Raw genomic sequence first — 18,537 nt, forward strand, 5'->3', positions numbered from 1 at the left:
TTAAATGTTACTTCATACCGAGACTGAAAAATTACAATTAGCACAAAAGCAAATGTTACATAAAAGAACAGTATTTTACATGATTCAACCAATACACCGTAATGCCCGTCTCCCATCCTCCTCTCCTCTCCCCACCAGTGGGATGGGAAAATGTCTACATTCCTGCTAAGTTCTAAAGGTCAGGTTTGTATCTTCCAGAGAACAGCCTTATTTTTAGAAGAAAACTGATTTACTATTAAGAAACATTCATTAATTTATTTGAAACTATCTAATACCTGGTTAAAACATGAAAATTATGCTGCCTGACCAATTAGCATAAATAACCATGCATTTGCTTAACTGAAAGTGCCCCGTATATGTTTAATGCATGAAGTGTTCACACTTTATCCTGCCATTAATAATTTAACAATATTAATCTAAGGATTCAAGGGTCACACTCATGCTCAATCTTTCCATGCTATTTTTTTTTAAATTTTTATTTATTTATTTGAGAGAGAGACAGTGAGAGAGAACACGAGAGGCGAGAAGGTCAGAGGGAGAAGCAGACTCCCCATGGAGCTGGGAGCCTGATGCGGGACTCGATCCCGAGACTCCAGGACCATGACCTGAGCCGAAGGCAGTTGCTTAACCAACTGAGCCACCCAGGCGCCCTTTCCATGCTATTTTCAAGAGATCCATTCATCCATCCATCCATCCATTCACCCTTCCATGTATTCAGGAAATAGCCACTGAAGTCCTCTTATGTGCCAACCACTGCATAGAAGCTGGGGTGAGGAGGACACAAAGTCCCTGCCTTCATGGAGCTTCATGCTCATTAGAGAAAGAGTAAATAAGGGAATAAATTAAATAATTACAAATTACAGTATGTGTTGTACAGGAAATAATCAAGAGTCTAGGAGGGAAATAACAGGCAGCCTATATTAAATTGGGTGGTAAGGGAAAATGACAGAGGATGTGATATTTAAACACACAGAAAAAGCAGGAGCTAGCATGTGAAAAACATTTGAGAGAGCTCGGACAGAAAGCAAAGATAAAACAGAGATTGGTAGTTACGAGGAAATAAGAAAAAGCATGAATGGATCATAGCGAGTTGCAGGGAAAGCTAATTCATGTGAATATTTGCTCAGGGATGTAATTTAACATGTGGTCTAACTGAGCTGATGGAATAATGAGGTGTACTGTCAAAATATTTTACTATATTTGTAGAGTCAATTCCTCACCTACAGGTCTCCAAATAATTTTACATTCAAGGACAATATTCCAATTTATACCAAGTTTGTAGGACTGGTACACATTTGAAACAATGACTAGATGTTTTCCTTCCTCAGTAATTCTGCCTAATTTTCTCATGTATTTTTTTTAATAATCACTTCCCCTCTTCCCAAACTTTCTCAAATAACTGATTTAATCAGAGTGTTTTTCTTAGTTCTCCTCCTGAAGTCTCCCCTTAAATCAGAATTATGTCCACTTGGGAGGCAGAACTCCTGTCTGGGAGCTGGCAGACACTGAGGCTGCCAGCAACACTGCTATCCTCCCCCACCCTGCCTGTACTAGTGGGGCAGGAAATCAGATCTGGAAGGAGTGTATCAGAAAACATCACACAAGCGAAAAAATACTCTATTCCTTTAACCTCCGCTCAGACCTTCAGGGACAGTAAGGGTAAGTGCTGGGTGGGTACATACCACCGTCAATATCAAACCACAGGCACTCGCATTCAGAAGCACTTGATAAAGTCCCACTCCCCCACTGTGACTCCCAGGAGGCTGTTTTTTAGGGGTGCTATACCTCTTCCCATCATCAACAGAGTGGGGGTCAGATATAATAAGGAAGAACATAAACTTTTTAAAGCCTCAGGATTTTGAGAGCCTCACCCAAAACTAAAGAACTTTTAGCAGGTGGTACCACCTGTGCCAGACTAACTGCAAGGAAAGTAACTTCATCCCCAGAGGTGGTGGTGCTGAAGGATGGGAAGACAGCAGCAGGCACAGACCAGGTGGGGCAAGTAGAGACACTCACGGACACAAATGTTATCAGCGAGGGAGGAATTTATGCCAGTGGGCATGGCTGACTTCTGGCATGTAGGGCAACTGTGGACGTGCTCCAGTCAGTGCCATGCCTTAAAACTAACATCTTTACAAGTCCAACGCCAAATGCTACTGCACCAGACCGTGCACAGTGGATGTTTTTGACTGCTGATCCCCTAGTGCACAGCACACTTCAGGGACCTTGTTCTAGAATGTATTCTAATAAGAATACATTACAACATATACATTCTAATAACTTTATTTTTCTGTTTTCTTTGCTATTGTTGTATCACCTTCTCTTCTACTTTGAAAGTTTTACACTAATTTTTTTAAAACATTTTATTTGACAGAGAGAGAACATGAGCAGGGGGAGGGGGCAGAAGAAGAGGAAGGGCAAGAAGCAGACTCCTCACTGAGCAGTGAGCCTGACACGGGGCTCAATCCCAGAACCCTAGATCATGACCTGAGCTGAAGGCAGACTCTTAACTGAGTCACCCAGGTGCCCTTTCATTAATTTTTAAATAAGCAAATTTTGAAATTAATTAACCAAGGATCTGATAAATGAATACTAAAAGCTAAACTGTTATCTATTTTTCACAAATATCTCATTCTTCAAGTCAAATGCAAGGAATGATAGCAATTAATATCTACTTTTCCATTTCCTTTGAAATCATGCTTTAATTCAAAAGTTATTTCTATACGGGGCGCGCCTGGGTGGCTCAGCCAGTTGAGCATATGACTTCAGCTCAGGTCATGATCTCGGTTCCTGGGATCAAGCCCAACATCTGGCTCTGTACTCAGTGGGAAGTCTACTTGACCCTCTCCCTCTGCCCCTCCACCCACTCATGCTTTTTTCCCTCTCTCTCAAGTAAATAAATTAAATCTTCAAAAAGATTTTCCACACATATTCCCCATAGCTAACAGTGATACTTTTATATACTTACTTTAATGCAATAAGAGATGCAATTATCTTCATAGTGTTTGCAGCATCTATGCCTTGGTCCATGCCTACATCTGAAATAAAACAAAAATAATAAATGATGTGTATGTGTGCAGATGTGCTTAAAACTCTCTAACCTAAAAAGGAGAAAACATTACCCACTTGTTTCTAAATGCATGCATCTTTTGGTTTCTTAGGACATAAAAAAGCAAAGAGAACAGATTTTTTTTTTCTTTTCAGTTCACCATTTGAAACAGTGCATCATAAAATATGTGACTGCAGCCAAAAACTTAAATACACAACAGAAAAAACACTGGTAAATATGTGTGACTAAATATGAGAAATATGTACATATTATCTCTATGCTCTGCCAAATCTTTTGGAAGCTTTAAGTTGCTCACTGTAGAGTGTAACGGTCATAAGTCACCCATGAAGTCAGTACTTGAGCAACAATCACAATGAGAAAGTGCTCAGGTTACAGGAATTTATGCTTAATTATATATGAGAGAAAACATCTGGAAAGGAAACATGATATGGTATTAGACCTCAAAATTCAGTTTTTAAAATAAATACAGTAATAGATCATGTGGGAATTCAAAAGTGAGTTGTGATTTAAATGCAAACCACTTGGTCCTCTGGTGTTTAGTAAATGTTTCTGCTGGGGGGACTACTGTTCAAGATAGACGGATTTTTAATTATTTGGTATGTTGGCTCTAGGACCATATATTCACTTGAGGCATAAAAAAAATAAGTAAAATATCTAACGTGGCTCTGGCTCCCCCCCTTTCTCTGTGAAGTATTCACGTTCCAAAATGAGCAGTTTTCAAAACTCTTGTAGACTGCAGGTTATTAATTACCTTCATGGTTGGAACACAGTAACTTTCTCATTTGTAACAATAATGTGTTGAGTGATATTCTGGCTCCGTATCTCTCTAATTCCATTTGCAAAGTGATTAGCAAAACCCTTTAGGAAATCTAATTGCGCACCATAGCTGGGGTACAAGGGCAGCCTTTCACAGACAGGAGGAGAGTAGGAGCTCCTGCTGCCCGTAGCCCTTATGCCATCAGAATGATGGGATGTATCTGGCCATGTGAAGTTGAGGGATTAAAGCTGGGCCCTAAACGAGGTAAATCAGAGAAAGGGAGGGCGTATGTAAACCATCACTCTTCATACTTCTAAGTGTCCTCTTCAAAGACATTCCTCAGCCAGTGGTACTGGAACTACACAGATATCATTAAACTCTCTTTGCTAGAGAAATTCAATTCTGCTATCAGCTAGACTGTCATTCAATCTTCCCTTAGTCTGTTATTAAAACTTCTCAAAACTGGACTCCCCATCTCCTGTCTCATCTACTCTACTTTTGTATATTACCCTGCATCTCCTTCCATAGCAGAGAACACACTGGGGCTGACAAGTTCAGCCATGACCTGATTAGTTCTGATATCCAAGGCATCATTCACCCACGTGATACATGTTCGGCATTCCCGTCTCTGCATTCCCCTCTGACTCTCAGTGACATGATTTCCACAAATAGGGATTCCCTGTCACTTTTCTCCACTCAGGTGATCCGTAACTATTTTGAACTTGTTTATTACCAATTGCACTAGTGGGTATTTGCCCCGAAATTACAAAACACTAATTCTAAGTGATATAGGTGCCTCTATGTTTACTGCAACATTATTTACAATAGCCAAATCATGGAGGCAGCCCAAGCATCCCAGGATAAAGAAGAGGTGGCGCGCGCGCACGCGCGCACACACACACACACACACACACACACGAATATTATTCAACCATATGATATTACTCATATGTGGCATTTAGGAAACAAATGAGCAAAGGGGAAAAAAAATGGAGAAAAACTAACCAAGAAAAACAGACACTTGAAACTAGAGAACAAACTGCTGATTACCAGAGGACAGGTAGGTAGGGATATGGTTGAAACAGGTGATGGGATTAAGGAGTATACTTATCATGATGAAAAAAGTAAAACAAACAAAAAATACATAAATATTTTTAAAGTTCACTATCACAGTTATTTCTGCCATCTGTTATCCCTTTCCTGCCTCTTACCTTCTATATGTGATGTATGCAGTCTTTAAATTCAGTAAATATTTTGCACACCTACTCTGTGCTCATATACATGAGGCAACTCATACGTTATTTCATTTAACGGATGCAACACTCCTTAACAGAGATCATTAACCCAAGTTAACAGATGAGGACTTCAGGGTCCAGAGGAGCTAAATCACTTGCCCAAAGTCACAAAGCCAGCAGGCATGAAATGAAAGTCTAAGACAAGTCTGATTTATAGCTTCAGCTTCCCAAAACTGATCCCTAACTTTCTACATTGGCTTTTCATTCAACAGTCTCTAAAACACCACTACCAAGATAATTTTTATTAACTGATGTTCTAATTTTAAATCACTAAATTAATTTTCTTAAATATCTATACTTGAAATACAAATATTATTTGTATGAAACTCAGACTTCTTTGTATAATACACAAATAAAGATGTTTTACTCAATTTCCAAAGCCCTGAAAATTTCTACTCTTAACAAAAACCTTTATGTAAGATTTGCTCCTTACCATTTCTGCATCTTCTTGAATGTGTCCCAGAACTTTTCTTTGTCTTTTCCACATGTGGCATATCTAATTAGCACATATTGACCTGTTTCCAAAAGTTCCCCATTCTAGTCTCCTGCAACTGTGTCTAGTTTGACATAGAAAACTATTACAAATTCATATAAATCTAATTCAAAGGCATATGATGGTCTATAGGCCAGACAAAAATAACAAGTAACACTGACTTGCCATTATGTGCCTTTTATAAAACTGTATGCACTGTTTCTGGTAAACAGAAAAAAAATAATAATAAATATACACACACACACACACACACACATATATATTTACATATAATATATATGATATGTATATATAATGGTATATATATATATGTATATATAATGATAAATATATCATTACTCAAGAGAGTACCTTGGCAAAGTACAAATATCATATAAAACAGTAAAGTGTGCTAAATATCAAGATAAAAAACTTACACTGAATCCACAAGTTTCCTGATTAGAGCAATTATATTCATTCTTCTTGGCTTTTCTTCATGTTTCTCTGTCTTTTGTTCCACTTTTGCATATGCTGCTTCTGGTGAATAAGAATGTGTGGGAATTTCTTCCTTCCCTACAATAAACCTAAAGAAAAGAGCACAATGTGAGTGAGGCATTTTCACCTTTAAAAAAAAAAAAGGAAAAAGACAATAAAAAAAAAAAAAATGCCCTGATTCTGTTAGTATACAAATACAAATTAGTATACTAATTCTGTTAGTATACAAATACATTTTGGAGAGTACCTTATCATTTAAAATAATATGCAAATTTTTAAAAATTTGCATAAAATCTTATCCTTTATAAATATAGGCTTTCAAAATCTATTGAATACTTAGAAAATGTTGACAGCCATTTCTTTAATAATGCAAATTCTTCTATTAAGTTTTCTATTTTAGTTTCAGCATAGTTAACACACAGTGTTATATTAGTTTCAGGTATACCATACACTGATTCAAAAATTCCATACTCTATTCAGTGTTCAACAAGGCAAGTGTATTATTAATCCCATTCACCTATTTTACCCATCCCCTCACCCACCTACCCTCTAGTAATCATCAATCTGTTCTCTATAGTTAAGAGTCTGTTTCTTCTTTTGTCTCTCTCATTTTTTCCCTTTGTTCATTTGTTTTATTTCCTAAATTCCACATATATGTAAAATAATATGTTATTTGTCTTTCTCTAGTTGGTTTATTTTGCTTAGTGTTATACTTGGTAGCTCCATGCCATGTTGTTTCAAATGGCAAGTATCATTTTTGTGGCTCAATAATATTCCATTATCTATACATGTAAATACGTACACACACACACACAAAATAGCTAAATTATGGAAGCAGCCATATATATATATATATATAAAACCTCTTCTTTATCCATTCATCTACTGATGGACACTTGGGCTACTTCCATAATTTAGCTATTGTGAATAATGCTGCAATAAACATAAGGGTGCATGCATCTCTCTGAATTAGCATTTCTGTATTTTGGAGGTAAATACCCAGCACTGAGATTACTAGATCGTAGGGTAGTTCCATTTTCAACTTCATAGGGTATCTCCACACTGTTCTCCAGTATGGCTGCACTAGTTTGCATTCCCACAAACAATGCAAGAGGGTTCCTATTTCTCCACATCCTTGCCAACACCTGTTGTTTCTTGTGTTGATGATTTAAGCCATTCTGGCAGGTGTTAAGGTGACATTTCATTGTAGTTTTGACTGGCATTTCCTAATGATCACTGATGGTGAGTATCTTTTCATGTGTCCATTGGACATTTAGATATCTTCTTTGCAGAAATGCCTGTTCATGTTGTCTGCCCGTTTTTAAATTGAATTATTTGTTTTTCAGGGGTTGAGTTATTTAAGTTCTTTATGTATTTTGGATGCTAACCTTTATCAGATACGTCATTTGCAAAATATATTTTCCCATCCCACAGGCTGTCTTTTAGTTTTATTGATTATTACCTTTGCTGTGCAGAAGCTTTTTATCTGATGTAGTCCCACTAGTTTTATTTTTGCTTTTGCTTCTTCTCCTGTCTCAGGAGACATACCTAGGAAGAAGGTGCTATGTCTGATGTCAGAGAAGTTACTGCCTGTGCTCTCTTCTAGGATTTTTATGGTTTTGTATCTCACATTTAGGTCTTTAACCCATTTTGAATTTAGCTTTGTGTATGATGTAAGCCAGTGGGCCACTTTCATTCTTTTGCATGTAGCTGTCTAATTTTCCCAATGCTAACTGTTGAAGAGACTGTCTTTTCCCCATTGGATATTCTTTCCTGACTTGTCCAAGATTATCTGACCATATAATTGTGAATTTACTTCCGGGTTTTCTATTCTGTCCCATCGATCTATATGCCTATTTTTGTGCCAGTACCACACCATTTTGATTAATAAAGCTTTGTAGTATAACTTGAAGTCTGGAATTGTAACACCTCTAACTTTGCTTTTCTTTTTCAAAATTGCTTTGGCTATTTGGGGTCTTTTGTCGCTCCATACAAACTTTAGGATTATTTGTTCTAGTTCTGTGAAAAATGCTGTTGGTATTTTTATATGAATTATATTAAATCTATAGATTGTGTACATTTGTGTAGTATGGATACTTTTATCATATTTGGTCTTCCAATCAATGAGCACAATCTTTCCACTGCTTTGTGTGTGAACATCAACATCTTTTATCAATGTTTTATAGTTTTCAGGGTACAAGACTTTCACCTTCTTGGTTATGTTTATTCCTAGATATTTTTATTACTTTTGGTGCAACTGTAAATGGGATCGCTTTCTTAGTTTCTTTCTGTTGCTTCATTATTAGTATATAAAAATACCATGAATTTCTGTATGTTGATGTGGTATCATGCAATCTTACTGAATTCATTTATCAGTTCTAGTAGTTTTTTGGTGGAGTCTTCAAGGTTTTCCATATATAGTATCATGTCAAATGCAAATAGAGGAAGGTTTATTTCCTCCTTACCAGTTTGGATGCCTTTTATTCCTTCCTCTTCTCTGATCACTGTGGCTAGAACTTCCAGTACTATGTTAAATATGAGTGGTGAGAGTGGACATCCCTGTCTTGTTCCTGACCTTAGGGGAAACGCTCTCGGTTTTTCACCATTGAGTATTATGTTTGCTGTGGGTTTTTCACTTACAGCCTTTATTATGTTGAGGTGTTCCCTCTAATCCTACTTTGTTGAGGATTTTTATCATGAATGGACTTCTTTATTGTAAAATGCTTTTTCTGCATCCATTGAAATTATCATTTGGTTTTTATTCCTTCTTATATTGATGTGATGAATCACAGTGACTGACTTGTGAATACTGATCCACCCTTGCATCCCAGAATAAATTCCACTTGATTCTGGTGAATGAATTTTTAATGTATCATTGGGATCAGTTTGCTAATATTTTGTTGAGAATTTTTGTATCTATATTCAAAAAGAGATACTGGCCTATATTTCTCTTTTTTTGTAGTGTCTTTACCTAGCTTTGGTATCAGGGTAATGTTGGCTTCAGAGAATGAATTATGAAGTCTTCCTTCTTCTATTTTTTGGAATAGTTTGAGAACAGCTGTTAACTCTTCTTTAAATATTTGGTAGAATTTACCTGTGACACCATCTGGTCCTGGACTTTTGTTTGCTGGGACATAGGTTAACATTCTCTTACAATCTTTTTGTATTTCTGTGCTGTCAGCTGTTATTTCTCCCCTCTCATTTCTGATTTTATTTATTTGAGTCCTCTCTCTTTGTTTATGAATCTGGGTAAAGCTTTATTGATTTTGCTGATCTTTTCAAAGAATTGGCTCCTGGTTTCACTGATTTGTTCTACTGATTTTTTAGTTTCTCCTTTGTTTATTTCTGCTCTAATCTTTATTATTTCCTACCTTCTACTGGCTTGTGGTCTTGTTTGTTGTTCTTTCTCTAGTTCCTTTAGATGTAAGGTTAGATTGGTTGTTTATTTAGGATTTTTCTTGCTTCTTACAGTAGGCCTATATTGCTATAAACTTCCCTTTCAGAACAGCTTTTGCTGTATCCCAGATTTTAGACTACTGTATTTGCATTTTCATTTGTCTCCATGTATTTTTCTTTGATTTCTTGGTTGACCCGTTCATTGTTTAGTAGTATGTTATTTAACTTCCATGTATTTATGTGCTTTCCATGTTTTTTTTCTTGTGCTTGGTATCTAGTTTCAAAGCACTGTGGTCAGAAAATATGTATTGTTATTAATTCAATCTTTCTCAATTTGTTGATACTTGTTTTTTGGCCTAATATGTGATCTAGTCTAGAGACTGTTCCATGTGCCCTTGAAAAGAGTCTATATTTTGCTGTCTTAGAATGGAAATTTCTGAGTATTATCTGTTAGATCCATCTGGTCCAATGTGTCATTCAAAAACCACTATTTTGGGAGCGCCTGGGTGGCTCAGTGGGTTAAGCCTCTGCCTTCAGCTCAGATCATGATCCCAGGGTCCTGGGACCCGGCCCTACATCAGGCTCTCTGCTCAGTGGGGAGTCTGCCTCCCACCTCCCACCCCCACCTGCCTCTCTGCCTACTTGTGATCTCTCTGTCAAATAAATAAATAAAATCTTAAAAAACAACAACACTACTTTTTTGCTTATATTCTACTGGGATATCTGTCCATTGATGTATGTGAGGTGTTAGAAGTCCTCTATTATTGTAATACTACTGATAATTTTCTTTATGTTTCTTTATGTTGTTATTAACTGCTATATGTATTTATTTGGCTGCTCCCATGTTGGGCTCATAAATATTTATACTTGTTATATCCTCTTGTTGGATTTATTTTATGATTATACAGTGTCCTTCTTTGTCCCTTGTTACAGCCCTTGCATAAAAGTCTATTTTGTCAATATAAGTCGTTACTCAGGTTTTCTTTTCACTTTCATTTGGACGATAAATGTTTCTCCATCCCTTTACTTTCAGTCTGCATGTGTCTTTAGGTCTGAAATGAGCCTCTGGCAGGTAGCATATACATGGGTCTTGCTTTTATCCATTCTGTCACCATGTGCCTTGATTAGACCACTTAGTCCACTTATATTCAAAGTAATTACTGATATGTATGTACTTACTGCCATTTTGTTACTTCACTTATGGTTATTTTTATAGTTCTTCTCCGTTCCTCTCTTCTCTTGCTATCTTCTTTCATGATTTATTGGCTTTCTTTAGCAAAATATTTGGATTCTTTATTTTTTACAAATTTATTACTGTTTTTGAGTTGCAGTTACCATTAGATTTATATATGACATCTTCTGGATATAGCAGTCAATGTTCAGCTAATGGTTGCTTAATTTTGAACTCATTCTTTACTCCTCTCCTCTCCACATTTCAGATACGTGGTATCATATTTTACATCCTTTTATTTTGTGCTTCTCTTGACTGATTTTTATAGAAATACTTGTTTTTTTATTGCTTTTACACTTCCTGCTTTTTCTTACTCTTACTTATGATTCTTGTTTTCCTCTTACAAAGCCCCCCTTAGCATTTCTTGCAGGGCTGGCTTAGTGGTCATGAATTCTTTTAACTCTTGTTTGTCTGGGAAATTCCTTCTACTTTGATTGTCAGCCTTGCTGGGTAGAATATTCGTGGCTGCAGATTTTTCCCTTTGAGCACTTTGATATATCATACCAGTCCCTTTTGGTCTGCAAAGTTTCTGCTGAAAAATCAGCTGATAGCCTTGTGGGATTTCCTGTGTATATAACAGTCTTCTCTTTCACAATCTTTAAATTCTTTCTTTATCTCTATTTTTTTACCATTTTAATTACTAGATGTCTTGGCGTGGACCTCCTTAGTTTGAATCCTAATGGGTGGATCTCTCTATCCCTGAATCAGGATCTCTGTTTCCCTCCCAAGATTTGGGAAGTTTTCAGTTACTACTTCCTCAAATACATTTTCTACCCACCCCCACCTTCTCTATCTTTTCCTTCTGAGATCCCCATAATGTGAATGCTATTATACTTCATGGAACCACTGAATTTTCTAAGGCTATTCTCATTATGTAGTATTTATTTATCTCACCTGTTCAGCTTGATTGCTTTCTATTACTCTATCCTCCGCATCCCTTACAGGTTCCTCTGCTTCCTGTAGCTACTGTTTATTCCATCTATTATATTTTTAATGTTACTTATTGAGTTTTTCACCTCTGATACGTTATTTTTCATCTCTGTCAAGAGTTTCACTGATGTCCTCCACCCTTTTCTGGAGTCCACTGAATATCTTTATGATAATTATTTTAAATTCTCTATCAAACATGTTATTTTTTTCTGTTCACTTAATCTCCTGCTGTGATTTTGTCCTGTTTCTTCATTTGGGACATATTCCTCTGTTTCCTCATTTTTCTATCTCTCTGTGTCAGTTTCTGTGTGTTAGGAAAGTCAGCTACACTTTCTGCTCTTGAAAGTAGTGGCTTCATGAGGAAGAAGTCCTGTAGTACTTTGCAGTACAGTGTCCCCTGTTCACCAGAACCTGGCACTTCAGGGGAATCTCCTGTTTTGTGTTGTTTGTGTTGTGTCTGGGTCACTTTCTCTTTCAGTCCAGATATCTTCATGGACTATGTACCTATTGGGGGCTTCCCTTGCTCTCTGTGGTGTTAGTGAGACACAGGCAGCAAGCTCTGAGGAGGCATAACTGCAAGAGAGCTTGGGGGCAGGGCAATGGTGTTAGCAAAAGGTCCTGAGCTCAGTGCTGAAGTCAGCAGGCTTAGAGTGCACCAGTCCTCAGCAGAACACATGGGCAAGGCATATTGTTAGCAGGTTAGGGAGCAGGTGTCTGCACAGTGCCTCCCACAGGTGGCCCTGTGTTTAGCAGGGCAGCAGGGGAGGAAAATGGTGCCCACCAGCTCCTTTGTTCCCAGAAGTCCCCCAACACACTTAGAATCAGTATAAACAGATCTTCCTCCTGTTTGTCCCAGACACTGTGCAAACTCTCATTTTTATATTGCCTCACCATAGGCTGCTGTCTCTTTAAGGGTGGGACCCAGCTATCACTCACTCTCCCATCTTGCCCAGTGCTGAGTCAGCTGACTTTTTAAGCTCCACATTCCAACTTCTGCTGTTTATACAAACTCAAGGAATTTAGCCCTTATGGTTTTCAAAGCCAGATGTTATGGGGATTTGTCTTCTGGTTTGGGCTCCCTAGTGTGAGAGACCTTTTCTTTCCCCTCTCTACACCCACAGCTACTCCCATCCTGTGGGCAGCTCCCAACCCAACTGTTTCTACCCTTTGTAACCTCTCAGATATAGCTTCTTTTTTTTTTCCTCTTTAAATTTTTATTTATTTATTTATTGGGGGAGGGAAGCACAGAGGGAGAGTGAGAAGCAGACTCCCCACTGAGCAGAGAGCCCATTGTGGGGCTTGATCCCAGGACCCTGAGATCATGACCTGAGCTGAAGGCAGAAGCTTAACCTACTGAGTCACCCAGGCATCCCTCTTCAAATTTAGTTGTGAAGTTTGTCCTGCCCATCTTTGGATAGTTCTCTACTGTATTTACATGGATGTGAGTGATATCTAGTTGTCAAGATGGGATGGGGTGAGCTTAGGGTCCTCCTACTCCAACATCTTCCCAAGCTTCCCAAAAATACAGGTATTTCAAAATCAAATTAACCAAGTAAAATACAGCATAACCCTTTTATGATGTACCATTTTAACTTAAGTTACCGCTTTTATTTTTTTTTAAAGATTTTTATTTATTTATTTGACAGGCAAAGATCACAAGTAGGCAGAGAGGCGGGCAGAGAAAGAGAGAGAGGTAGGGAAGCAGGCTCCCTGCTGAGCAGAGAGACGGATGCAGGGTTCAATCCCTGAACCCTGGGATCATGACCTGAGCCAAAGGCAGAGGCTTTAACCCACTGAGCCACCCAGGCGCCCCAAGTTACCACTTTTTAAAGATATTACACATCTTAAAAGTTTTTTTTCAAGCAAAAAAGCAGGCAAAATATTTACTTGGGTCTACTAGTTGATCACAAACATTCTGTTTTTCGTCTAAATTCTACTAATAGTTACAACTGAATGAGGTCCTTATTTTTCAGTAAAAAATTGTATCTCATGTCACTCTGAGTCATAATAGCTGCAATGTAGTATTAGGTCATATAAAGATATTCAGGGAAATGGAGAGAACTAAAGAATGAGAATCATAAAATGGTCAAGATCCATGTATTCTCACATCATTTCATTAGAAAACCTTAAGTTCAATGTTATTCTAATCTAGTTATTTCTCTTTTGAAAAACCCAATATCCGGGGAAAGACACTACTCTCATCTCATCAAAACTGGAATATGTTTTCCCAGACAATGAGAGAGCGAGAGCGAGAGAGAGAGAGAGAGAGAGGGAGGGAAGGAGGGAGGGAGAGAGGGGGAAAGGAAGGATCATTCAATCAGTATCCTGTACTAGTTTTCATTTTTGCTGTTTGTACTTTCACTGTAAGACTCATTCTTAATAAAGAATAATTAAGCTTTCTTAAGAGAACTCCACCTGCTGAACTTTCAGAAAATACCATAAAATGCAAATAAAAACAAGGGATCAGTAATTCTAATCTAAGGTTCTAGAACATGGGACCTATGACAAAGAGTAAGGAAATGTCAACAATCAGAAAAGAGAGGTGGAAAAAGCTATTACTACCAACAAATCCCATCTCATTCGGACAAACTTGGTAAACCATCCAGCTTATTCAATCATAACGGGCATGTAATGAGATTGTCACAAGGTGACAGCTGTGCAGTCCCGGTAGCTGTTATTCCAAAAGAATTTTGTTCTTAATCATGGGTGTGCATGCAGAGTTCAAGATCTGTACTACTGTTCTTTATAAACAAGACAAAAACTATGTTAGAACAGATATAATCCTCTCTCTCACGCTGTCTGTAACACTGTTCCTCTTTTGGCCAGGACTGACCATCTCAAATCGGAGGTCACTTCCTTGGAGAAGCTGTCCCTGTACAAGCTGGAGTGAGTGAGCAAGCCTTCCTTTGTGCTTTCAAGGCCCAGTGAGTCCCCAGTAGTGGAAGCACCTTGTTCCTGGTTTGCATCCCTCACTAAAATGTGGGCTCTAGGAGACTCTATACATCTTTTGCTATTACACCCCAGGGACTGGTAATAGTGTCTGGCCTATAGTAAAAATTTAATTAATACATTTAGAATGAGCACACACAGTAATAGTGAGCATTTTCTGTATGATAGGACAGTATTGATATTAAGTAATTTAATCCTCAGAGCAATACTATGAAGCAGGTGCCATCATTTCCATGAGCGTTACCATGAAAAAAACCTTTAACCACAGCCAAGAACAGTAATTACATGAACCCCAAAAAACTGTCTGCCTCTAAAGCCTGGGTTCTTAATCACCAAGCTGTCTATATACTTCTAATTATTAAACTATGTTGATGCAGGTTTAGTATACCGTAGGCTTCTGAACTGGTTCTCAGCCTTTGACTCTATCCTCAACTCTTCCTATCTGCTCTCATAACTTCTCCTAAATTAGCAAGAATTAATAATCTTTTTTTCCAGAATGTCTTCCTATAATACAGAGTAAATTCTAAGTGCAAACAATTCAGTCCAGCCCCTTATTTTAAGTGGATTTGATGAAGAGACACAAAAGTATCTGACACACTATGAGTTTCTGTAAGGATTCTGGGAGCCTATGGTGAGACACGGCGGGGAAAGGCTAAGTTTTCTTCTTAGGAAAACCAACTTTGGGTTTTGTTATAAAAGTTTCTGACATTAACACAGAGTCCTAAATAGCCACTGCAACAACAAGAAGTTGTTTTCTAAAATGTCTCATGATCTTTTAATGAAGAATATAATGTGAAAAAATTACTGCTGTGTATTATGACTTAGTTACTGTTACCACAGAGTTTCCACAACCAAAGATACTCTTATTCACACAGTGGCCTCAATCTGCCCCCTCCCAAACTAGTTTCCTTGCATGCCATCTGATTTTCTTTGAAGAGCACCTTTTTTCAGGTACTTACTTAGGTTTTCAGCTCATAGCAAGGATTAGAGGGAGAGAGGAAGAAGGAAAATATGAGTCAGTAGGTCTTCATTTCCTTTTATGCCAGTCACAACCTTGCCTGTTTCTCTTTAATCCTCCACTGTCACCCAAATCCCAGTCCTTACCACTTCATCTTTCTTCCTTTTGATTCTTTCACAGTGCCCATCCCAAATACTGTGGCCAGACTTATCTTTCTGAAACAATGTCAACTACCCTGCTCAAAACCCTTCAGTGGCTCTCTACAGCCCATCTTTTCAAAGTCAAAATTTTTAAAAGATTTTATTTATTTATTTGACAGAGAGAGATAGATCACAAATAGGCAGAGGGGGAAGCAGGCTCCCTGATGAGCAGAGAGCCCAATGTGGCACTCGATCTCAGGACCCTGAGATCATGACCTGAGCTGAAGGCAGAGGCTTTAACCCACTGAGCAACCCAGGCACCTTCAAAGTCAAATTTGTCCCCCCTCCCCCACCGTTTAGGTCTTCCATAATCTGGCCCTGCTCTGATCATCATTCAAACAAACAAAACCCACAAACCCACAAAACCTTATAATCCTTAAAATAAGCTTTTCATACTAATTAAGTTGATTTTCCCACTCTTACCTCATATTTCATGTTTATAATTTTCATACTTTTGCTAACATTTTTCACTTCTACCCAGAAGGTTATTCCTCTTTCCTTCTAAAGGTTCTCTAAAGCTACTTTTCAAATGCAGATAAGGCTTATCCCCAAAAGAATAATAAAAACAATAATAGCCAACATTTCTTGACCACTGTGTGCCATGAACAGTTCTAAACACTTTTCATGCATTAACTCATTTGATTCTCAAAATAACCTATTAAGACAGTCATATGAAATCTTCTGGTATACCAAAGCCTACCCTCATTTTTCCCTCCTATTATAACAAACACTTCACACTTAATCTTCACTAAGCGTCTACTAAATGTACTTAGAAGAATACCACAGGCAACATTTATGATTCAAACTGGAAGAGCATTAGGTTTCAAGTAAGTGTATGAAGTCACTGTGTGACATTAAATTTGTCAAATATTCTAAGCCTCAATTTCTTCTTCATGTCACATGGGCATAAAAATACCCAACTCACAGAACTGTTGGGAAAATCTTCTAACCTATGTGGAAATGCATGCTGAACTATAAAATATAATGCTAATGCTGCCAACCAACATTTCTACACTGCCTGCTATCATCTGCCAAAAAACTATGGCAAGAGATAGTGTACAGCATGAAAAGCATGCTATTGACTCTAGTGAAGCCTATGATCCAAAATATGTCTGACACAAGCCCTGTCCTAGTGAAGCCTGTAATGTGGTACTACACAATTCCATACTTCATTCTGCAGTAATTATTTATGTATAGCTTTCTCTTTCCAATGCTCCTTCAAGAGAGAGTTCTTGTAATTCTTTCTTAACACCCAATATATGAGGCACAAAATCAGTCCCAAAAGTATTTGTTAAGGGGCACCTGGGTGGCTCAATCTGTTAAGTGTCTGCCTTCGGCTCAGGTCATGATCTCGGGGTCCTGGGATTGAGCCCCACAACAGGCTCTCTGCTCAGCGAGGAGCCCGCTTCTCCCTTGCCTGCTGCGCCCCCTACTTGTGCTTGCCATCTCCCTTCCCTTCTCCCTCATGTCAAATAAAGAAATTTTTAAAATCTTAAAAAAAAAAAGTAGTTGTTGACTGATTTTTAGGGGAAAAGAAATCCAATAAATTACTCTTCTAATATAGTATTGTAGAAGTGACTTTGTGACTTCTGCAATTATTTTCAGCTAGAAAACTGAGTTGATAAACATCTATTATAATTATGTGCAATACTACTACCTTTTGATAAAGTTAACTTGCAAATTCTCTCTTAAAATAAAGGTAAATAAGCTACTTACCTAAGAGCGGAGAATGTAAATCCTTTCAACCCATCTTTGCACCTAAAACAGTCAAAATTTATAATAAAGTTAAAAATTTTTGAGATACAAAATAGCATACTAAGTAGCTATTAAAATTTATTCTGCAACTGATTACTTTTAGAAGGCGAAACTTTTAGGACAGTGTGATCTCAGCAATATAGATGCAATAAAACAATGAAGTAAGCCATCTTACCCAAGATGATTTAAATTTCCTATGTCAAATTAACATAATTTAAGGCTCAACTCTCATATTTGTAGGTCCAAGAGAGATTTAAGTACACCTTCTGAGAGCTCCATGTGGTCTTAAAATGAGTGGAATATTCATTTTACCTAATCCCTGGGGGAGCAATTTGCTGAGAAGAAAAGGCCACATACACCTGCTGGGTATTATGAATAGGTCAATTCAAGGTCCTGACTTCTCCCTACTTACTAATTCAGTGAATGCAGAGCAACGAAGAGTTGGCAGGCACAAAAAGGCTTCAAGTTTATTTCAACAGTTTTAACTTCTGAGTAAGCCCAACGAGAACGGATAACATAGCATGGGGGAAAGAATGGGGGTAAGGGGAGGGCACAGACGCAGGCATTCAAATAATATTTACTGAGTATTTACTATTGCTGGGCATTGTTTTGCGCACCTTATATGTGTTGTTTCATTTAATTATATCACACCTCTATGAACAGGTATTTCTCTATTCCATAGCTGGGCAGGGCCGCCCCTCCCCTGGACACCCCCCCACCCCCGCTGGGAAAATGCAGCAATTTCCAAGAGGTCACAAAATAAATCGTAGTCAGAATTTAGGAAAAAAATTTAAAAATTCCTCTGACTTAAAAGCTTTAGTTTTCTCTTATACCTCCTTCTGAAACAGTGTATTCCTTTTAATTTAGGGAAGGTTCAAACCGCATGACAATTAAGAAAAAAAGATTCTCAGATCTGCAAAAAATATTTAAACAAGATTTTAAAATGGGGACAGTACTATACTGGTCTTAATGGTCTGCTTTATAAGTATGACCAAGTTGCTAAAGAATTCTTGGATATCTAGTATCAGA

At 37.7% G+C, this 18,537-nt stretch overlaps 1 protein-coding gene across 1 annotated transcript in view; it reads right to left on the minus strand.

Moving 5' to 3' along the window:
- TMEM135 (transmembrane protein 135) overlaps positions 1-18,537 on the minus strand; it is a 251,569-nt gene that overhangs the window by 14,550 nt on the left and 218,482 nt on the right. Inside the window, exons 7-9 of the mRNA XM_032360564.1 lie at positions 17,470-17,511; positions 6,032-6,178; positions 2,969-3,038 (exon numbers count right to left, since the gene is read on the minus strand). Coding sequence (XP_032216455.1) covers positions 2,969-3,038; positions 6,032-6,178; positions 17,470-17,511 — 259 coding nt within the window. The remainder of the gene's footprint in view (positions 1-2,968; positions 3,039-6,031; positions 6,179-17,469; positions 17,512-18,537) is intronic.

This window comes from Mustela erminea, chromosome 9 (genome assembly GCF_009829155.1).
Source record: "Mustela erminea isolate mMusErm1 chromosome 9, mMusErm1.Pri, whole genome shotgun sequence".
NCBI lineage: Eukaryota > Metazoa > Chordata > Mammalia > Carnivora > Mustelidae > Mustela > Mustela erminea.